This window comes from Cryptotermes secundus, unplaced genomic scaffold (genome assembly GCF_002891405.2).
Source record: "Cryptotermes secundus unplaced genomic scaffold, Csec_1.0 scaffold705, whole genome shotgun sequence".
Lineage (NCBI taxonomy): Eukaryota > Metazoa > Arthropoda > Insecta > Blattodea > Kalotermitidae > Cryptotermes > Cryptotermes secundus.
The window spans coordinates 198,739-223,262 of NW_019726237.1; the positions used below are offsets into that span (position 1 = coordinate 198,739).

At 42.0% G+C, this 24,524-nt stretch overlaps 1 protein-coding gene across 1 annotated transcript in view; it reads left to right on the forward strand.

The window, feature by feature from the left end:
• LOC111864089 (RNA-binding protein fusilli) overlaps positions 1-24,524 on the forward strand; it is a 207,237-nt gene that overhangs the window by 68,623 nt on the left and 114,090 nt on the right. The window contains exon 2 of the mRNA XM_023851087.2: positions 1,845-1,988. Coding sequence (XP_023706855.1) covers positions 1,845-1,988 — 144 coding nt within the window. The remainder of the gene's footprint in view (positions 1-1,844; positions 1,989-24,524) is intronic.

Consider the following 24,524-nt stretch of genomic DNA (forward strand, 5'->3'; position numbering starts at 1 on the left):
TTCAGTACGACAGATACTCTTTATCGCGTCAAACGTTCTGAAGTATTCCGCTCCTTTGTTTTATTCAGAAAATCGGACAAATTTCGATCTTAGGCTCATCTAAAACGTCGATTACTTTGGATCCATACCCACCTAACTTAAATTCGCCGCCGAACTTTTAATGTCGACGCCCGGTACCAATATGACCAAGATATTTCAGTCAGTGAAGGGATACGACGGGTTTTTCGATCCTCATCAAGAGGCAACATTTCCAGGCCAGGGTTTTGCAACACCCAACCTCTTATCCACTTGGTGACTTGGGGGAAGGGTCTTATCTGGGGATAAACTGGCCGAGGCGTGAAGATGAAACTTTGCCTCAACCTTGTACCTACTTATGAATGCTCGGAGTTTTACCTCTATAAACCGTATGTCTTTATTGTGTGGTGTTTAAAAGCAGGGACGTCACCTCTTCTTTGCCCTTCATCCACCAGTAAGAAATTTCGTCAAATTTCTGTTCAGTAGTTTCAGAGATGCTACATGTTGACCGGCATAGAAAGGCTCCCAATACATATTCATTTTATTTACTTTGTGAAGAAACTGATATGTTGGGATTTTGGACTTTATCCATCGTCCTGGTTTTTAAGATAACAAATAAAAACACGACATTTCGGAAACTGGATCTGTTTCCGTCCTCAGGTGAAGGAAAACACCTATTCAGTTGGGTCCCTTAGAAAGAGCTAGCCTCAATCACTGGACCAAGTGATTGAGGCTAGCTCTTTCTAANACACCATCGTCAGAATCCTATAGTAACTATTTGTGAAGAAAGTTATATTTATCCTAGAGACTAATATTTCTGTTGTTATAAATTTTTTAAAATATTTGATCTGCTTGACTGTGAGGTTCTCCTATTATGTGGCACTTTCCACTCCGAATTTGAATGTAGCCTACAGAGAGAAATTGTTTGTTTACAAATTGCGAAAATTGGAAGTGCTGCTGCATATTTACACTTGCCGCAAGAAAAATGCCGTACTCATGCCCCTTGCAATTATTCTGCAGCCATAAACTTGCGGCGAGTAGTTCAGGACAGAGAGAAACCCTGCCTAACCAGAGGTACACATTAGTGCAACGGAACGTAGACGTCTAGTGCTTAGTAGCCCTGTTGTTTCGGGAGGTCCCGGACACTGATACAGTACATACCGACCCTAAGCTAGACCGCACACTGGCATGCGTCAAGGCACGATGTCTGCGACATGACGCAAAGAAAGGAGTACAGTTGAAACGAATGAGATTATGAAAACCGTCGCACACCAGTCTGAGCCATGACGTCAGCATGATGACTCAGACCGGTGTGCGGCCTACCTAAGATTGGCTAAGCTGACTGAAGGAGTTGGCGGATTTTCCTCAGGCCTTCTTGAAATAGCGTGATATGGCCTTGGATTAGAGCGCGACACCTTCCTTCCAGAGGAAGGATTTCCGGATTATTCGACGCTATAAAATCTGTGTAATTAAATACGCCAGGATAAAATGATGATTATATTAATCCAATATAGCAACTTTTCTATACGTGTTGTTACAAGGCCCGGTCTAGAAAACCGAAATTAACGGCCGTGGGGATTCGTTGCCCTGACCACGTGACACCCTCTATCCGCAAAAGTTGGAACTAACTTCGCCGACAAGCGGTGGTCGCTCGGTCGGTATAGTTCGCTTGCGGACTAAAACCGCGGAGTTTTTGTTATTGTACATATGTTTGGATAATCGTAATTCATTTAGGTAGGGACTAAACGAGAATAAGTGATTTATTTGTCAGGAAAAGAACCGGAACATGGTTAATATACGATTTTAAGAATGTGCTTGTTATTTTGTAGGTGGTGGGGCTGCAACAGTACCTGGTGAAGCCCCGGGTGGCTGACGTCAACGAGAACGTTCTGTCGGAGCAATTGGTGACGGAGAGCGCCCTCACTGAAGACCTCGTCAAGAACGGCGTTCCTCTGGAGACGGCAATCCAGCAGGTAGGCCTCCAGTTCGCTAAGTGTTCTTCATAACAGGGCATTTCCTGGTCTGACGAGTAATCAGGCCGATTATATATAACACACACTGCACATATAAACATTTAGTGAGCGTCGATAACCTCAAAATACTCGCCTTCTCAGTTCATAGGGTCAGAATTCATTCCAACTTGTTTACACTGCCTAGAAACACACATAAACAGCCTGAATATTTCTAGAAAAGCTAACAGATTTATTCTCTAGCGGTAAAGCCCTAAACTTATATTCGGGAGGAGATCAGTTCGAATCTCAATTAGGACAATGGCTCTCTAAACTGAGGGTTTTCTTTGCTGTTCTCAGCCTCTCCAGGCGAATGCGATATACCATCTCTGTTAGGCCACGACCACTTCCATCTACATTTTTCCAATTCATCAGTCGTCAGTCATCTCATCTTTCAACCCTATTCTTTTTCTTTTGAACTACAGCTCCAGTGGGCCTAGGCCTACCTCTGTGAAACTCTCCGTTTCACTTCGGTTTGCTAGTTCTTAGAAATTCGGTAGGACTCCTTCGGCGGGTGATCAGCTCTTCGCAAGGCCCTTACCTGTACACAAACACAGAAAGACGCACGCACACACACAAACATCAAACATTTATGCCCTAAGTGGGATTCGAACCCACGATCTCGGCAAAGACAGTGCATGACTTAGACCGCTCGGCTACCGTTGGATATTGACAGAGAAGTAAAATCTCAGAATTATTCTATAGGTAGAATTTTTCCAACAGTGACATTTTCTATGAAGAAATTCTTATTTTTGTTACGAATAAATACTGCCGCAATGAACCACCTACTTCAACCGCAACGAAAATCGAATAATAAGACTTGTTCACTCTGAACTGTTAAATGAACAGGTCACAGGATCCGCATGTCACACAGCTACGTTGCGTAAAATGACTATTTTCACGACCTAAATTAGATTCCCGACAGGTCAAATATTTCTCTCTTTACTTCTACTTTCAAACAGTCTCTGGGTTTCAGTCTGCCTTTGGCTTGGGGGTGAGGGTCCGCCCCACCTCAGGAGTATAACATTCTAAGTTTGAAGCCGATTGCTTGACCTCCATCTGGTACCGAGACTAAGAATGCATGGAGTTTAACGTCCAGATTTCTTGTACGCTTTAATGGCAAGGTGCTTGACAACTTTGCCTTCACAATATTTTCTCTCCACGAGAGGTTATTTAACAGCGAATAATAAGTAAGATTTTTATTTATTTATTATTATTTTTATAGATGGCATCCTGTTGCTTATATACTCGTACAATGAACATATAAAACTTTTACCGCCAATGCAAAAATATTTCACTTATTTATATGGCACGCATTACTATATACATTAATAAATAATAAAGTATTGTTGCATTGCAGGTAAAAATTGTATATGTTCATAATAATAAGATAAATTAAAATAAGGGAAACAGTGGTGGCCTATTTTTAGATACTCTTCCGACTTTCGGCCTGGGAGAATGAGAGAAACCATAAAAATCCTCACTATATTAACATCTTCCACTTACGTACATAATCGTTCAGAACCCAAAGAAATCCTACGGAACCTTCGAGAATCTATAAAGATCCTCTCTATGCAGTGCAGGCCTACATTTACCTGCGGAAGCCTTGAGAACACCATACTTCCTGGGAATCGTTGACTCAGAAGAAGTTCCAACTTGTCAGGCAGATCTATGTCTTTGGTAGCAATAGTAGGGATATGGGTGAGTGGGATTTGCAGGAAACAATTTTGCTATCGCATGATAATTTAATTATCAGCAATTATTTCTATATCTGACATCCCAGATTCGGTGGAGATCGTTTCGTTCTAAGGCGAGGCAATGTTTCTCACATTCAGTAGAGAAGATCGCACGTTACAATCGGACATATTTGTGAAGCAGTAACGCCCTAGATTTTTGTACATACGGGCTTCTAATTTCATCCTTATTATTGGCAATTCTGACGTAAGTTTTAAGTTAAATTTTGCAGTTTCTGCGTTGGAAGCCGAGGTAGGACACACATACCTCCGTCCAAATTATTATTATTCATGATCATAGTTCAGAACCTGTTTGAAGATATGTTACTTTATGGTTGAAACGGTGTCGTTAAAGAAAGCATTTTTTTAACGAGCGAGAGTTCTGTGCTAAGCGTAGAATATGAAATCCGTAGTGTTTTATCACGTATCGGAGACAGGCTATTCTGAATGACACTTTGTGTGGTTTTCTTCAATCCATCCAGACAAAGGTAAGTCCATTATTGCTTTCATACAATTTACAGTCGACCTTCGATTGGACGCTATATAAACTTTGCTGTTCAGTGATGTTAATTTGATCTGAAATAAATTTTGTTTGGTTCTTAATAACCACGAGATGAAGTGACAAGAAGTTGCAGATAACTGCATAATGAGGAACTTGTACTCTTCTCCAAGTTTAATTAGAATGATCAAATCAAGGAGGATGATGTGGGCTGGACATGTAGCACGAATGGGGGCGAAGAGGAATACATATAGGATATTGGCGGGAAAGCCAGAAGGAAAGAACCACCGAGAAGACCAAGGCGTAGGTGGGTGGACAATATTAAAATGGATCTTAGAGAGATACGATGGGATGGTATGGATTGGATTGATCTGGCTCAGGATCGGGACCATGGGGGGCCTCTTGTGAACACGGTAATGAACCTTCGGGTTCCATAAAATGCTGGAAAATTCTTGAGCAGCTGCAGAATTGGCGGCTCCTCAAGAAAGGCTCAGCTCCATGAGCAAATAAGTAAGTCTTAACAACCAAAAAATTTGATGCGAAACTCGTAATTGTTTTGATCTGCAAGTTGCCACGTACCCTGCCACACAAGTAGGCTGGTATGCGTGTGACGTCACAGAAACAGGCGCTTCCAGATAACAAGTATCAGTAGTTGGAAAAGAAACTCAAGTGATATAAGTGTTTACTCAAGTCGGCGTTGACTGAAAGTGCATAAATTATGCGGCCAAATATAACATTAAGCTTTGACAGATTGTTCTAGAGCAAAATAATAACGTTCTGTGATTAACCTATTTAGACTACTTTCCTACAAATGCTTCATTCTACATGGAGAGGTTAAAAGGAATAGCACTTTATTAATTACACAGTTACAGAGCCATTCACTCGTACTATGTTCACAGTTTCAGCTAGTGATCCTATGGATTCGGAATATCTACCTCAAAGTATCGTGCCGTCGCTATATTTATATTTGTTATCATCAACAAATTTCACACAAAACATGTAGGCATGTTCATGACATACTTTCACACTAGATTTCGCTTGATTAGCAGCAGTGTCTGCCTGTCACAGCGGCCGCGCAATCGAAGGCATGAAAAGTCTTCGCCCCTCTCGAAAGCTGGGATAATCGAGTTCGAATTCCTCTGAAGGCATGGATGTCTGTGTGCGTTTATTCTCTGTGTCGTTCCGTGTGTGGGTAGAGGCCTTGCGACGGGCTGATCTCCCGTCCAAGGAGTCCTACTGTCTGTGCATTGGATTATGAAACTGAAAAGCAGCCAAGGCCCAACAAGGAGCTGTGGAATTATGGATAGAGAGATAGATAGGGAGACAGACAGACAGACAGATAGACATACAGACAGACAGAGAGAGAGATAGCAGTGTCTCGTTATTTGACGACATGAAACGTAAATCTAAATGCAGATATCCCACCGCCTGCACATTGCCTGCAGGCCTATATAGCCCACAAGAAATAATGAAAGTTGTTTGCTTTACCTAGTTCTACTGTAACTTAATTTTTCAGGACAAGTTACTAAGAGGAATTAGCGTTGCTCTGACGCCTGAATTTCGGACAACTGCCATCTTAGTATTATTGATCGTAGGGAAGCAACAGCAAATATAGGGTGACCTTCGACAGCATGAAAACCAAACATTACGTTCGAGTTGTCAGCACACTTTCATGTGAGACCTGAGGCTTTCACAGAGGCTGAAGTTGGTATAATCATCTCAAGCTCTCATCCGTGCCAATTGCTTAAACATTACCGACGTTTCAGGGATCATCTCTGTCCCCATCATCAGGGTCTGTCCGGCATATCTAATCATTACCTTCTCACAATTCATGATAAGTAAAAGAAAGTAAAGGTATCCCTGTAACAGGCCGTGGAGGCCCATAGGTTTGTGAGATGTTGAGGTTCCCACATTTTCTAGACAATCGGCTCATAGATGGGGATAAGGTTGTTAGGCTTACGCGCCGGCCTCCTTTTACCTCCAAAAATATTCCAAGAATATTCCTGGTACTCATTTCTGTTAGAGACTGAGTCGACACCAGGGCCATAGTGTGGCTGGAAGGATTAGGTACTCGTAAATTGAAAAAATCCACCTCATCGGAATTCGATCCCGTGACCTTCCGGCTTGTAGCATAGTGTCTCAACCAACTACAGCACTACGCCACCACGTTCCCCCTCAGAATTCATGATAATCTTCAATATTTTTGTGGATTATTTCACGGCGCTCTATGTGTCGCAGGCTGTGCATTCTGCTTTACCTACCCTTTTGTACTAGTAGTTGAAACAAAATTTTGAAATATTCTGAGAGTCAGTCAGTCATGTCTGTGTGTCGCACAGAAATATATTTGTATGAAAATAATATTAACGTATTTGTAACATAGACCGATCGCAGTAACACTGCAATCTAGGACATGCATTATCTTCATCCTCACGAAAACTGGGAGCGTGGTTTCGAATCCCACTCAAGGCATGGCTGTGTTTGCGTTTATTTTGTGTTTGTGTTATCCTGTGTATGTAGCAGCCCTGCGTGGGGTTGTCCCCCGTTCAAGGAGTTCTACCAATTTTCTAAGATTAAGAAAATGAAGTGAAACTAAGCGTTTCACAGATGCCCCATGTTCAGTGGGAGCAACAGGAATAGATTTGTAACAACCAGGCGGATTTGGTTGTGAAGATAAATCTATGAAGCATAGCACGGAAGTAGCGCGAGGATCTATGGTCAGAGCTGTACCACGTCTCGTTATCTGTGAATAACATTGCGATAGTGAAGAAACCCAGTGTGCCAAATACAGTGGAAGAGTCAGATTTAATCAGCAATATGCACACTCTTATCTAGCCGATGTTACGTGAACTCAAACAGCGAGTCCAGTAATAGCAGGTTTGCTCAGGCACTCTTCCGTGTGCACATTTTGCTGCCACATCCGTGGTTTTCCTCAGCCCATTTATATAGCGAAATTAATTGTTATCTAGGGTAGGCTATGATCACTACCTCTACAGCTGTTTTAGTTACTAATTCACTGACCGAATAGTTGACTTACTAAGGACAGATCATTTTTTTAATTCGTACTGTGGGTGGTTGAGTCCAGGTGGGTCCACTCGGTGCGTCGGCTACTATTTGGCCTATTTTACCGGGTGATTATGATGTTGGAGAATTTGGTGGGATGAAGATTGGCAAGGAAAACCGAAGTACTCGGAGAAAACCTGCCCCAGCGCCACTTTGTCCACCACAAATCTCACTTGACCTGACTCGGGCCCGAACCAGGGCCGCCTCGGTGGGAATCCAGCGACTAACCGCTTGAGTTATCCCGACGTGCTCTTCCCGCATTCAAACCTGATAGGATAACAGAGAACTCTGCATAATATTGTCTGGTATATTCTGCAATTTTCACGATTATGTCCAAATGCGAAACACAAAAGCTCTTTCCTTAGGATCTTGGGATCTCCCAGTGCTGATAATGAAATGTTCTGTTTTCTGAGATATAAAACCGCGGCCTTCACCAGAATACACGGCGCTATATCCCATAAGAAAAAGTTTTCGTGTTATTTACAGGTCATAAAATCTTATTCCGGAGTTTACTATTCCCGAGGTTGTTTTCAGTTTTAAACATTAAGCTTTATTTCTCCTCATTATAAATCAACAAGGGGCACGCGGTAGCGTAGTTGGTTGAGGAGCCGGAAGGTCGCGGGTTAAAGTCGCGATGAGGTCATTGGATTCTTTTCAATTGACCTAATCCTTCCAGCCGCATTATGGCCCTGGGGTCGACTCAGCCTCTAACATAAATGAGTACAAGGAAGTAATTAAATAGTTTTCCTGGGGAGTAAAGCGCGGCCGGCGCGTAAGGCTGACAACCTTACCGCCATCTTTGAGCCGATTATCTAGATAATCTCACCTCAACATCTCACAACCCTATGGACCTTCATGGCCTGGTACACGGATAGCTTTACTTTACTATAAATCAACAATAATGTTTAAAATGAAATATACGTGTATAACATGTACTAATCAAACTTCCAGTGCCCGTTACGATGGATAGACGTGAAGAATGGTCCGTGGCTCAGAAGAATATAAAACAAACTCCGTGGCCTGTAGTCCGCAAGCGAATTATACCGACCGAGCGACGTCCTCTTGTTGGCGAAGTTAGTGTCAACTTAGCGGATAGAGGGTGCCACGTGGTCAGCGCAACGAATACCCATGGCCGTTAATTTCGGTTTTCTAAACCGGAGTCGCTATTTCCTTGAAATAGTTCCTCAATTATCCTCACGAGATTGAGTGGGCCCCGTTCCAGACCCACTACTTTTCAGAAAATCTGGTAGCGCCGGGAATAGATCGCGGGACCTTTGGATCTGTAGCCAGGAACTCTGACCACTAGAACACGGAGGCGGTCTGAGAAGAATACAGTTGTGTCAAAAACGTGGAACAGGAATTTGTTGACGAAATTGTATGGACTAGGCAATGGGTTTTGGGAGTCCGAACTGGCCAAGAGTTGACCGATCTGATAACAAAATATTAAAAGGAGAAGGAGTGGTTAGAGTAGAACAATCAAGAGTGGCTGTGACGTCTTTTGGACGTAAGTCAGAATATAGAGGAAAAGTGGAGAAGTTTAAATTGAGATGACTGGAAGATAGAGAGAATAGTATATATAAGATAAACACCGTCTTCAGTGTAACAATTTAATTGTAGTTCTTTCTTCTTTCCCCTCACTCCACACTACATGTTTCGGCCCTAAAAGGCCATCATCAGGTGTGTGTTCTTACGTAGCTGTTACACTGCTTGTTAAAATTTAAAATCATCAGTCTTTCTAATTGTATAAACTGTTTGTTAACCTCCACGCGTTAATTTTGATTTCTAATTAGCACTTTTTTAAAACTTTAATTCAAGTTAAAATATCTATAAAATTTCTGTTCTTTTTCTTTTTCAAATTTTAAATTAAAATTTTCCTCAGGGTACGTGCCCTATGTCTAAGTGCTGCAGCGGCCACTTCTTGCTTATCGTTGTTCAGGTATTGTCTGTAATATACAAATATTCGTATTACTGTCTTATGTTATGTTATGTTATTCTTATATGTTTATACTGTTATTTGTACTTACTCTGTGTACATAGGGCATGTACCCTGAGGAAAATTTTAATTTTAAAATTTGAAAAAGGAAAAGAACAGAAATTTTATAGATATTTTAACTTGAATTAAAGTTTTAAAAAAGTGCTAATTAGAAATCAAAATTAACGCGTGTAGGTTAACAAACAATTTATACAATTAGAAAGACTGGTGATTTTAAATTTTAACAGGCAGTGTAAGAGCTACGTAAGAATACACACCTGATGATGGCCATTTAGGGCCGAAACATGTAGTGTTGAGTGAGGGGAAAGAAGAAAGAACTACAATTAAATTGTTACACTTAAGACGGTGTTCATCTTATATGTATATATTGTGCGAGTGTAACAGGATGCTCAAATATAATAAGAGAGAATAGTGTACGAGAGCTGAAGGTGAAAAAGTCGAGGTAAGGAGCAAATAACAGAGGGGAAGTGGCATCTGTCATAAAGGCAGACTAATGTTCTTAGAGAACCCTACAGTCAAGAAGTATATTTTTTATTGCTAGTGGGGTGGGACTAAGTCCCTTGTACTGCGTTCACTTCTGGCCTATTGTACCAGCCCCAGATGATAGGTGAGAGTGATCGTGGAGCAACTGGTGGAATGAAGATTGGCAGGGAAAACCGAAGTACTCTGAGAAAACCTGCCCCAGCGCCACTTTGTCCACCACAAATCCAACTTGACGAGACCGGGTTCGAACCCGGACCGCCGCGGTGGAAAGCCAGCGACTAACCGTTTGAGCTATGGCTCGGCCCCCGAGTCAAGAAGTAAGTAATTAATTAAATTTGCAGCGTCATCGTACATTTAATCCTCCTTTCCTTCCTCTCGCGACGAGTTTAGCAAATTGGCCCCGAAACACAATACAAATGTGATTTTCCTGCTGAAGAGGAAACATCAACGCTTCTTTAGAACTCAGTAGTTCCCATGCTATACCGAGTAAGCATTCTCTGAGAGAAGGTCGAAGAGGATGAGATGAGCATAGCATGCAGCACGCATGGGGAGAAGATGAATTCGTATAGGATTTTGGTGTGAAAGCCAGAAGAGACCACTAGAGAGACCTAGACGTAAGTGGGACGATAATATTAAAATGGATTTTAGATAAAATGATGGGATAATATGGATTGGAATCATCTGACTCAGAATAATGATCAGTGCAGGGCTCTTGTGAAAATGGTATTGAACCTTCGGGTTACGTAAAGTGTTGGGAAATTCTTAAGTAGCTGAGCGACTAGCGGCTTCTGAAGGAGGGCCCTGCTTCATGGAGTTAGTTAAAACTTGCGTTTCAGTTATCAGTCTATTTCTATACGATCCTTTTGCATTTATTTTCTCTATGCTATGTACAAGCAAGTAACGGTTTATAAAGGGCCGTGTTATATTAATGGAACCTGACTATCGCCGTGGGCGGAACAGATTATGCCGCGGCTCGCTTGCGGTCCCTGGGTCGTAGCTTGAACACACAGGTTCCGCCCCTTTCCACGGCCTTTGCAATTCGCAATTAACACCTCTCTCGGGCTGTAGAGCCGTAGTTTAAACAAATGAATTGCTAGTCATTGTGCTACGAATTCCAATAAGTTTACGTCAAAATATCCGCCCTTTCTCATAAATCGGGTACAGCAATATTTTTTTGCAGTCTGACAACAATGTTAGTTCCTTGAGAAGGTTATATGGAACGGAAAGAGGGGGAGGGAGGGAGGTTGCGCCTGATGCATTACATCATAACTGCAATCATGTGACTCCAGTCAATGGACTCGATAGGGTTTGAAAGTAATGTTGGTATCCAAGCATGTTTCCGCAGTACCTACTCTCATTATCGCTTTACCATACAAACATAAAATGAAAGCTGTATGAAACTAATAAATATTCAGGATCTGTGACAGCAGGTCCTTTTAGCGGAGGAACACGTAAGGTGACAAGAAGTATCTACAAGACATACCATTGTATACAATCGTAACGGTCCGTATTTAGAAACATTGGTGAACAAACATATTCCTGTGATGTACGATTACTCGTTTCTGGAAAATGTTTTATTTGCTCTTAATACAGTGATACTACAAATGATTCATTCTATTTCAAACTACTATCTACAAATGATTCATTCTATTTCAAACTACTATATTTTCCTAAGTAATATATATACAAACACGATTGATACATGAAAAGAACCGCAAACTCACTAAGTTTCCATCATGGTACACCAGTTGTAAGCATGAATGCTGTGCCTCACAAAATGGCGACGAATCTGGAAAAGAGTTTCTGTGTATTGGAATATGCGAGATGTTCCTCTGTTATTGCAGTGCAGCGTGCATTCAGAGCAGAGCACAGAAAAGAGCCACCATGAAAACAGAGCATTCTGCGGCGGTATTGGCAGTTTAAGGTTACTGGAAAAGCACGGGGCGACCAATATAATGTCAGATGAAATAGTGGAGAGAGTGAGGGAGAGTTTCGTGCGCAGTCCACAAAATCTACTGCCAGTGCAAGCCACGAACTTGAAATCCCGCAACAAACCGTGTGGAAGATTTTGAAACGGCAGTTAAAATTAAAACCTTACCGTCTGCAGCTCGAAGAAGAAGTGAAGCAGGAAGATTATGGCAAAATATTATTGTTTTGAAATGGAATGAATCATTTGTAGTAACCCTGTATAAAGTACGGGTTATTATTTCTCTCCAGATAGGATTTCATGGCTGAATAGTCCGTCAGTTCTTCTGTTATGATACGGGTTCCATTTCGTGTATTTCGGAACTCGTCCTTTCTTTTAACACGATCTCTTAAGTCGCTTCGGAGTCGAATGAGGTTTGTAGTAGAAGTCATCTTTACTGGTGGCAGCCTACCTGCTTTTATGGGAGCCTCCTGCTCATATTCTACTCGTACGTTCTCTGCTCGAGTAGACTCTGTCCATGTCCCTAGTTCTGAGAGGTGCCAACAAATTACGAATTAACACTGATTTTGGGGGTAGCTTAACAGCCACGGATGTTGGGACTGATTTACCCGATTTCTTGGCTGTCTGCGAGGTGTTGTGAGAGATATACCGTATTTACGCATGTATAGGCCGCACATTTTTTGCCAAAAATTTAAGAGGAAAACTGGGGTGCGGCTTATATTCGAAATATTCGAAATCACACACATTTTTTTCGTCAACGTCGAATTTTCTCCCTGCTGCTCGATTTCCGTGTTCTTGTGCGTAACGCACCTCTTGAAGTTTAAATTTAGACGTATAACCTGCTCTTACTCGACCCATGTTTCACTCAGAACTAACCAGGCAAGTCAAGTAAAGGCGAAAAGGTTATAACTCTCCACCGCAAAGCATTTGTTCCGAGCGGTACCGTTATTTTCGCTAGTTGCGAACTTAGGAATGTTAAACGTTGCCAAATTTCGGAATAATTTCTACTCCTGAAATAATATTCCAAGAAAATTATTTTTTTCTATAATTTCTGTCTGAAAATTGTGCTGCGGCCTATACACGCACGCGGCCTATACATGCGTAAATACGGTACCTCTTGCGTCTCTTTATGGAAGTCGTCGTCCTGGGCCGTTGATTCCACTGAAGTTTTGTTCATTGTACCACTTTGTCCTGCCCTTGTACTCACCTTCTGGACTGCCTTCAGTTCATTCAGTGCTATCGTGAACATGCCGTAAAGATCGCTATAAAGCGGCGTTGCAAAACGTTTATCTATTTTCCTCCGCGCTATTCACAATAGAGGTAGGTCCACTCAGAGATTTCACCCCATTTTCACCCCACATGTCCATTCATGATAGTCTCTCCGAAACATTGACTATATTCAATGCGTGCAGTCTAAGCAGTGCCTTTAAATTACCTATTACTCAGTCACTCGAGATGAATGTTGGGATAGTAGGCCTACCTTGAACTTCGATCCCACTGCCTCTTTCCATATAATCATCGATTAATCATTCATTATCGTCTTCCAGTCTCATTCGACAGTGCAAGCCTATATAATTTTATCAGCGTTATTATAATCCCAAAATGAGTGTCTCCTGGCAAATTCGACGAGATAACTCGGAAATAGGCCTCAACTGGTGCCTTAAAATAACAACGGCACCATTCATAATCATCTCTCAATTCGTTCAAGCTATACTGTTCTGAAGTTGATTGAGCGTGTCAGACAACTTAAGGATTAGTCAGCAGATACACAGTGAGTTCGAGATTGACCGACCTGGCTAGCAAGCATATCATGCGACTCAGGTACGCAGGTTCTTGTACCTGTCTGGAAACGGGTAAAACTACGAGAGAATTGCGGATGGAGCGCGTATTCGTTGCCAAGAAGGCGAGGCAGTCTTACCATACTTGTGCACCATCTTGCTGGACAGACGTCTGGTCAACGGGCTTCTCTGCGAAGTAGTCAGGTGCACAGGCTGAACTGACACAGGAAACCTCGCTCAGGAGGAAGTGCTGAACTCTCTCATTGCAATTATGATCACCCCTGCGGTCATGCACCTCCCCGTGAAGACACTGTTGGGATATCGGCACTAGATGGAAGTGAGTTGTCAAATTCATGGTGTGGTCTTTCTGCCATGTAGGAAAGAACTGGTGCCCCTTGCATGCAGGGCAGTGTTGGCCCGAGAGCCGATCTGCACACATTGATGGCCAATATACGTAGATTTTTATTAAGATAATTTATTTTATAGAATTAAGCATTCGTGCGAAATCTGCTTTACTCGATAGCAATGACTAATGGACTGTCGTAGTGTTTATAATATTTGGTACGGAAATAAATATGAAAATATTTGTTAAATATTACTAATAGGATGACGGTACATATTGTGACGCGTTACCTTACGTCCATCACCGCGACAACCGCTACAATCGGAACGGACACTTTCACGGCAACGAATACGTGGAAATTGTGGAGTTCCCGCAGCGACAAATCGTAGCAACGAATTGCCGTTGAGTAACAACGGATGAGACAAAACACGTTACCAGTGTAATCTATAAAGAGAGTTCCCGAAGCAACGGATTGCCGAACAGCGGTAACGGAAACGTGAGAAATGATGTCTGGTATCCGGTCCGCAAAACACCTACATAAGCCGAGCTTATGACACGTATGAAGAAGACAGCAAGAATACAGTCTTGCGACAGCCGCCGCCAGAGACAGTTGAGATCCAACCACGGCCAAGGATAGTTGAGACGTCGCATTGGAGTATTGGTGTATTGGAGAGTACTGGGCCAGAAGCCAAGTGATATTGCAAGTGATAATAATTGTACGGTGTGTACGTGTGAGTGTCCAATAAAGATTCGCTAAATCCGAGACCCACGTAAAGTTATTTGTCGCGTGACATACCCAACACATGACAATATATTCTGGTTATGTCTGATAGATTTCACTTAATGTAAACGCACTTTACCAGTAGCTTACATTTCATACAGAAACATAGTATTGACTTAGATTGAAAACAGAAAGGAAGGTAGAATTTATGTCTTCCCAACACTCCTTGGTATTTCCATACAAGTCTCTGCTTCAGAACATTACACCTTATGTTCTCAGGAAGCACTCATACCTTACTATGACAAATATTGTTATTCTGTTATTTTTAACACTTTGTCGTCAGGGCTGAATTCTCCCTATCTCACCGCCTTGATAAATACCTTGAAGGGTTCCAGCAAAATCGCGCGGTACAGTCATGTTAACCAAACAAACAAAAACAAACTCCGTGGTTTCAGTCCGCAAGCCAACAGCGTTAAAAGAGGAATTACTAGTGTAAAATAGCCACCAACAGTATCTGTAAAATGTGTAAATATAAATTAGAAGTTGTTGTAGTTTATAAAGTTATCATTGTAATGGTTTCTAATGAGTGAAACTTACACGTAGCAATATTTGTTTAAGACCCAAGTGCTGCATTAAAGCAAACTCCGTGGCATGTAGTCAGCAAAATAACTATACCGACCGAGCGACAGCCGCTTGTCGGCGAAGTTAATGCCAACTTTAGCGGAGAGAGGGTGTTGCGTGGTCAGCGCAACGAGTCCCCACGGCCGTTAATTTCGGTTTGCTATACCGAAGCCGCTATTCAATTGAAGCGGCTCCTCGATTATCCTCACGGGGCTAAGTGGACCTCGTTCCAGACCCACTACTTCCCAGAAAATTTGCTAACGGCGGGAATCGAACCCGGACCTCTGGATCTGTAGTCATGAATTCTTACCACTAGACCAGAGAGGCCACAAACACATATACGGGTGTGTTATATTTCTTTATCTGTCTACCTGCAATATAGTGACTGGTGGCCGGGAGGTAAATACGAGTAGTAGCCGGACACAGCCGGTTATGCAGTCCCTCAGCGGCGCAAAATTCTTCGCGGTAGCACGTGATATCGCCACTATGGTCTCAAGCAGTGCGACAAGTGCTTGCATTCGGAGCTGAGGAGACGCCGCAATAATGGTACCACAGTAGGGCGTTCTCCTGATGCGGTTACTTGGAAGGGTCCTCAGCCCAAGGTAATGCGCACATGAAAGTACACTTAAATCTGCTATGTGATTGCTTTCTGTTTGTTTCACTCGATTGGGTCTCAAGTCCAGGACTTAGCATTCAAGAACTCAGCTTGCATCAACAAAACAAACTCCATGGTTTTAGTCCGCAAGCGAAATATACCGACCGAGCGACCACCGCTTGTCGGCGAAGTTAATGCCAACTTTAGCGGATAGAGAGTGTCGCGTGGTCAGCGCAACGGATCCCCACGGCCGTTAATCTCGGTTTTCTAGACCGGATATATATATACGTATACAAAATGAGTAAAAAGAGATTGCCCACGAATGACACATATATTGACAACTGTAACCCGGCATTTGAAGTATTGCAGGAATTATATATCAGAAAGGGACACATGCACATTGTGAAAGATAGAACCAATCCAACTCAGCAAGCATTCGTAAAAAAGATACACAGCACAACACAACAGGAAGAACAGTCCGTCACTTCGAATACACATGCGCACAGAGGGGACCAAAGTCACGGCAACAGAAGAACGGCAGTTTCCTCAACTATAAGTTTAAACACCTTATGACGACCATATTGGTCGAAACATGTAGAGAAAAACATTTGAAATGTTAAAAGTTATGTGATGTGAATAACTCTTAGTGAGTTTTATAGAAAGACGTGTTTCACGTGAGGCAGTGGAACCAGCAACGTTTGATACTATGAATTTTCTCGTTAGGCCTGCATTTTCTCAAGTCTTCTATTACTTCCAGTCTCTTAGATGGAAATACTTGCATTATCATTATTTCGTTCTCAAACGCTTCCAGCCTACTTTTTTGTCAGTTATATTAGCCACGTGTTCACTTTTCGCAGGCGCCACAACTGGAGGAAAGTCGTTTCCACCCAAGCCGTTCTATTAAAACATTCTTCACACGAATCTCACCCGCGGGGCTCATGCCTCGTCCAACTTATTCACTTTGAACAGGTTCTAGAATTCGCGTCATTCACTATTATTCCCTACAAAGGAAAGAATCGAGCTGATGCAAGTTGGATCGGCACACAGACAACACACGATAAGGAGAATCCCTGTTGTGCTTCGCTTCACAGAACTGGTTTGTGAACCTGTCAACAATAATAAGGTAGATGAGCCTAAACTTCACGCCGTAGATATCTACTGACAATAAAGTTGGCGAACTCATCGCGTGGAAGTGTGAAGCACTCTCCTTTGGAAGCTTTGCACCGATGATAGCGCCTAGTCCACTCTTCAAGACAATTTTGTAACTGGTTTTGTGGAATGCCCTTCAGAGCTGCCGTCGTATTATTTTCGATGTCATCAATATTATGAAAACGCCTTACTTTCAAAATTGCCTTTATCGTCGTGAATCTTTATCTTCCAGTGAATAGGGAGGGCGTTCCGGCAAAGCTCTGCGATTGTGAAGCCTCGTCTTTCACAAAGTTTTTCTTCAACACTTTGAACAAGATCATCGCTCTTCATGGTGAACATTTCTTCGCCCATCATTGAATATTCTACATATTTGTCTTAAGGGCACGCGATAACGTAGTTGGTCGAGACACTATGCTATAAACCGGAAGGTTGCGGGATCGAATCCCGATGAGGTGGATTTTTTCAATTTACCTAATCCTTCCAGCCGCACTATGGTTCTGGGGTCGACTCAGCCTCTAACAGAAATGAGTACCAAGAATCTTCCGGGGGGTAAAGGGCGGCCGGCGCGTAAGGCCGACAATCTTACCGCCATCTATGAGCCGATTGTCTAGGAAATGTGCGAACCTCAACATCTCAAAACCGCATAGGCCTCCACGGCCTGTTAAAGGGTTACCTTTACTTTTTACTTTATATATTTGTCTTACAGTTCCTTCACTCATTATATTTTGGCCGCAAACTGCGCATAATTCGCGATGGATTTCCACAGCACTCACGTTTTAGCGCGAAGAAATCTGACGACAGCGCGAGTTTCGCAGGTGTCGGGATTAGCAGTCGAAGGAAACATAACTCACTCTGTAAAGACAAGAACAAACACTAGGTGACCAGTTATGTTGTGGTTCACAAGGCAATTAATTATATGACGCTACCTCGCATGTGCGAGCCCTGCCCACTGATACATTAGTTGCCTGAAATAAACTGAATTTATTTTCTGAATAGCCCACGTCTATGATTACCTTTACATTTTGCTGTCATTTCTTATGGTGCAAAGAAAAAATGAAAAATGCAGTCGGTAAAGATAAAACATTGTCACCATAGACATGCAATATCATGGCGAAGTATTGGACACGCATGCCAGAGCAGCGCTGGGATTCTGACCGGTGACATTTCGTTCCGACAGCGTCCTCGTGGTTGAGCAATGCCACTGTAACACGAACCCGCTTTTCATGCCCAGTGATATCAACGGATTCAACGTAAACGTACATATGTATACCTTGCGGGTTATCGGTGGCTGTTGCTCTACAGACGGACACATACCCATTGCGGCTCCTCCGATGGCTTTCTCACAGCCGAACAATGAACATTCACTGTGTCGGTATATAACACGGTAGCAGTTTCAATGCCACTAGGATAGTGACAGGTGTACGTAATTTCGAAATTCGTTTCCTGCAATTTATGTATTCAGGTTAATGGATAACATGGGTCTGAGCAGAATATTTGAAATTGGTAGAAATAAGTGAACGCAGAAACTTATGTAATGTGCTCAAGGTAAGAGACCAATTGGGAAAACTAGGCACAGATGAGAAACTAACATTAAAATGAATCTCAGAAAAATTGTTATTGAAAGAGTGGAATGAATTGACTAGGAATCTCAAGGGGACTACTAGTAAGATAATATTGAATTTTGGGTTTCCACAAAAGTGAGGAATTTCTTAATCAGTTCAACAATTTCAAATCCTTTAAAGGCTTCTGCGCTATTTAATTTGTTTCTTAAATCTATTGGCTCATTATGATCCTAGATTTAAACATCTCTCATCGTACGTCTTATCTCAAGGAAGATTTTTTGTTTTGGACTCTCCAATTCCTACTTTAATTTAACATGAAATACAACTTAACGAATTTGTAAAATAAGCTGCATATAATGAAAACCATTTCAACTGGATTTAAGGAGTTGAGACAGCTGTCATTAAAGTGACTACCTAAGGGCTAGACAACCGGGTGCACTTCCTGATAAGGGTGAGATATTTTCTCTTCTCATCTCTACTAGTCCGGTACATCCATGCTCATGAAATTATAACTGAAATTCTTTCGTAAGGTACAGAGCGGCAAGCATGAAGATGGCTCTTAATTTCCATTTAATATTGAATTTAGAAATGTGTGGAGCTAGACCTCTATTTACACGTACATCTTTATTACTTCGTGATTTTCACAGAAACAAATCTACCTCCACCCTTTACATATAGATTATATTTAAAAGTTTCTTAATGTGGTGGATGTTCACTGATACAAACGCCAGGATTCAGTAGTCCGGTGTATTCGCTTTATTGACAAGAGTATTTATGACTATGCAGAGTAACGACTCTCTTATTAATTCCATTAATTCTGTCGTCACATGAGTTATATCTGTTACAAAAGAGACACCAAGGGAAGTCGTAAACAGCGAATTTGGAAGTACTCCGACTGCAGTAAGCTTAGACATTTCTGTCCTCGTCATTAAGACAAATGCGTACAAATGAAAGATGATCCACTGCGGTCACTGACACTCAGATCACTCACTCAGATTTCCTGGCGATTAAAAGACACTTTTACTAACACGACACTTCCATATTACTCTCCTTAGTCGTATCGTGGAATATTCGGTACTGGCATTTCACGTCTTACCACTAGGAATGTAGCTCAGTGCATGTAAATATTATGGGAGATATCCGGAAAGTAAAGATACACGTCCAGTTAAAAATACAAGGGATTTTTTTTTTCTTCCAGAAATTGCAGTTCTACCTTGTGAGATAGGAACCGTATGACAGGGCAGAGTTCCCCGGCCACAGTCACGGCAACGTTGTGCTCGCAGTATGTGTTTAAAATGGCCGTGTCGATTTAAATCCCGCCAAATGTGGGGTTCGTGACGTAATTCGATTTCTTTAAGCGAAAGGAGAAACTGCTGCTAACTTGTTTCTGTTTACGGCGAAGGTGATATGTACAGGCAAAACGTGGCAAAATGGTGGCGTGAATTTGAAGCGGAAATAAGTGATATTCATGATGAAATAAGGAGTGGAAGTTCATTCGTTGTCACTGATGAAATAATCCAAAAAACTGATGAAAACATTCTTGCTGACAGACGTTTAACCATCGATGAATTTCATAAAAAGTGAACTGTTCTCCATATCAAAGAGAGCAGGAGGGATATTTCTACGAAGCTGGAATATAAAAACTCGTTCCCATGCTCACGAAGTGCATTGAGATCCATGGTGACTATGTTGAAAAGTAAATAAGGTGTGTTGTAAAAGTGCTACAAGTGAATCCCTCCGAAAAATGCTTAACAAATACTTTCTGGACTTTGTATCTTTACTTTCTGGATATCCTTCATGGTACCACGGTGGTTTATCCAGAATCCGAGCTCCCGTAGAGGCCTTGGTATGGTCGGTCGCTATGCCACAGTGGTGCTGCTGGTGGATCTCCGAGCGTGCACATTCAAACACCATGATATCTTGAAATAGGCCACGACTATCTTCTTCCAGGTCCTTATCTCTGTCAGATTCATGATCATTGCTTTTAATCGACGCTACATAATTTCTGCAATCGAAAGAACCACGTAGGTCTAATAGCCTCAAACAAAAAGAAGTTTATCTCAGGTGATTAAAGGATGCAATGACCGCCACCTTTCAGGTCCTTACCTGCTTCAAATTCACGATCATCTCATTTAATCGATTCCATACGATCTCCGAACTTACAAGAACTGCCTGCAACAGCCTAATCTAAAAATACATTATTATGATCTGATAAAATGAAGTAAGAAATGAACAGACGATCAAGAAACCGGCACCGCTTCCACACTCGTGAAGCTATTTGTCGGACGCCCGGTGTCGCCTGTTAGTACCCTCCCACACACATGAAGCAAGCTGTGGGACAGTGGATACTGCATGCCAATCCGTTCATGCCCTCATGAAACGAGTTTCGGCATACCCAATCCGTCCGTGAGTTCCCACATACGTGCAAGTGGTTATAGAACACCCGGTACCGCCTGTCAGTCCGCTCACGCTCGACCGTCACGATTCTGCACTCAGCATGAGGGCAAGCAACTCTTCGCCGGTCGTTGTCCTCCTCTTCAGCGCATTATCTGATGTTCTATCGCGTCTTCCTGCTTCTAATTGAGCTGCATCTTTACCTTGCAGAAACCCTATAAGGAAGTCCTTGCCAGGATGTGTAAAATTGCTACATCTCTCGATCATCGACATGCGGAAACAATATTCGCCAGAGAATACGGACGCAATGTCGTTGTTGATGAGAAGGTCACTACTGATGTTTTCAGGCAAACCTCAAGAGAATTAGACAAAATGGATCCTAGGGAATTTGGATGTGAGATGTGGGTTAGATTGACGTGTTTCGGGAGAGATGTCAATGACAAACGCTATTGCTACCTAAGGGTGGACGGCATTGAAACGCTTCTGGATAAGACTCTTTAGACTTATGAAAACAAGAAAGTTCAAAAATGCGGGACATGTAACATGGGAGAGAAGAAATATCGAAATAAATTTTAGTCGTGAAACCTGAAAGGAAAATAGAAATTTTGTAGATCTCGGCGTAGAAGAGAAGAAATCAAATTGAATTTAAGGATCTGGACTAGGTTCAACTGATTCAGCACGGTGCTCAGCTAAGGACAAATGTGACACGATATGAGCCCACGATTTCATGAGAGGCTGGACATTTCATAATCGTCTGAGAGAATAATTCCCTTCTCCAAAACGGCTGTGTTCCATAATTTCAGTCAAGTAGTTACTGCTGTAAGTTTTGTTACATTTGCAGACATTTGTTTACCTTCGGCATTTACAAAAGCAGAGAATTCCCGACTAGCTGTGATATTATCAGCTTTTCAATGAAGGCTGCAGAATTGATATATCTACATAATAGTGACCTGAGTAGAATTTCCAGGGGGTGGAGGTGATTGTCAGCTACAGAAATACACAATGCTCCTATGCTTCATGAAATTGTTGATCACCTTGAGAAAGATTTCCTCATAGCATAAGGTGCATGAGCTTAACTGACCTATAGAGGGCCTAAGGGACCCACCCAACTAATTCGCAGCTACTGAAATTAGAATGGTATATCAAGAAGACTTCAACCCAGTTTAGGTGAACGAGTTCAGGATACCTTGGCTACGGTTCTTAACACGGGTACCACCCGAGTAGAAGCCGGGATAGCTCAGTCGGTATAGCGACTGGATACTGCCTGGACGACCGAGGGTTCGGAGTTTGAGTCCCGGTAGGGTCTAGAATTTTCTCTTCTCCATGTCGTCAAGGCCAAAAAGGAATATCTTGAGAAGATATGTAATGAGATTATGGAATTTCAAAGAACAGGCCGTTATGATTTGATGTACATGAAGACAAAAGAACTAGGATGGAAAGAGAATCATGGGATTCAAAATGTTGGCATCGAAGACTCCCAGGGGAATAGAATAGTAGATCAGAGGCAAGTGCTGAAAATTTGGGAAAATTATATTTCAGAACTATATGATCGACCTAATCGGCCAGAAACCTTAGAAGTTGAACCGGAAGAAGAAGTAGATACAGACGAGAAAGGACCATATATTTTACAAAGTGAGGTGGAAAAAGCTATCAAGGAAATGAGGAAGGGAAAGGCTACAGGAGATGATGATGTACCTGGAGATGTGCTCAAGTTACTGGGAGAAGGTGGTTTGAAAACACTGACAAAACTAATGAACACCATATATGAAAGTGGAGAGTGGCCCAAGGACTTTACAGAAGTTACAATGATTGCCTTAAAGAAAAAGACAAAAGCTACAAAATGCAGCGACCATCGCACAATAAGTCTTATTGCACATACAGCAAAGATAATAGCAAAGATACTTAAAAGAAGAATTGAAAGGAAAATAGAGGATGTACTTGGAGAAGATCAGTTTGGATTTAGAAGAGGAAAAGGAACCAGGGATGCAATTGGGATGATGAGAATTATAGCGGAACGAACTTTGGAGATAGATGAAGAACTGTGTGTTTGCTTCATAGACTGGCAGAAGGCATTTGACCGGGTAAACTGGACCAAATTAATGCAGATCCTGAAAGAAACAGGTATCGATTGGCATGAAAGAAGATTGATTAGCAAATTGTACATGGATCAGAAAGTTAGAGTACGACTGGACAGGGGGGAGACAGGAAGTGTGCAGATTGGAAGAGGAGTTCGACAAGGATGCTGTTTATCACCAATTCTGTTCAACTTGTACAGCGAATGCCTTACCAAGGAAGCTCTGGATGGGCTCGGTGACTTCAAAGTAGGAGGGCAAATTATTCAAACTGTGAAATATGCAGATGACCTTGTGTTAATGGCTAAGGAAGAAACTGTGCTACAGGGCATGATTGATAGACTAATTGAAATTGGAAGGTGCTATGGCATGGAAATGAATGTGGAGAAAACAAAAGTAATGAAAATTTCGAGACAACCAACCCCAGTCACAATAAAGATAGACCAAAAACAAGTGGAGAATGTGAAATGTTTTAAATATTTGGGTAGCTTGTTAACAGATGATGGAAGGTGTACTTGTGAAATTAAATCCAGGATTGCCATGGCAAAAGCTGCATTTAGCAAGAAGAAGAATCTTTTTACCAGCAAATTGGACTTAAATTTGAGGAAGAAACTAGTGAAATGCTACATTTGGAGCATAGCTCTGTATGGGGCTGAAACATGGACACTTAGGGCAGTAGATCAGAAACATCTGGAAAGTTTCGAAATGTGGTGTTGGAGAAGAATGGAGAAGATCAGTTGGACCGATTATGTGAGAAATGAAGAAGTGTTAATTAGAGTCAGTGAGCAGAGGAATATCCTACATGAAATAAGAAAACGGAAGGCTAATTGGATTGGTCATGTTTTACGCAGAAACTGCCTTCTAAAAGAAGCTATCGAAGGAAAGATAGATGGGCGGATAGAAGTGACAAGAAGACGAGGAAGAAGACGTAAGAAGATGCTGGATGACCTTGGGGACAGAAGAGGATACTGTCATTTGAAGGAGAAAGCTCTAGATCGCATTAAGTGGAGGAATTGTTTTGAAAGAGACTGTGGACCTGTCGTCTTGACAGATTACTGATGATGATGATGATGTCGTCAGACCGGCTGTGGTGTTCACCCAGCCTCCTATACAATGGGTAACGGGAGCTCTTTCCTGGGGGTAAAGCTGCCGGGGAGTGAAGCTGACCACTCACCTCCATCTAATGCCGAGGTCAATGAAAGTTGGATCTATACATATACCCCCCCCCCATAAGCCTTCATGGCGTAGCGATTAATTAGTTAAGCACAGGGACAAATTTACCTTTACCTTTTGACCACCCGAATAGTCATGCAAGAATCCATGACACTTCTTGGTCATGGAAATACGGGTAATTTTGTCTTTATTTTAGTTTTCTTGTCCGCACTCACTTGCCATCTTACAGTTAAACCTGTTGCTACATTTTTCGAAATGTTTGCAAGGCTGTTTCACAATAAGGGTGGAATGTGGTACACATGTTTTCATATGCATCCTTATCGATGTTGTATATCACATTGGCCTTCACTTTCATTGCAGACACAAATATATTGTTGGAGAGCTCATCATACCGGTA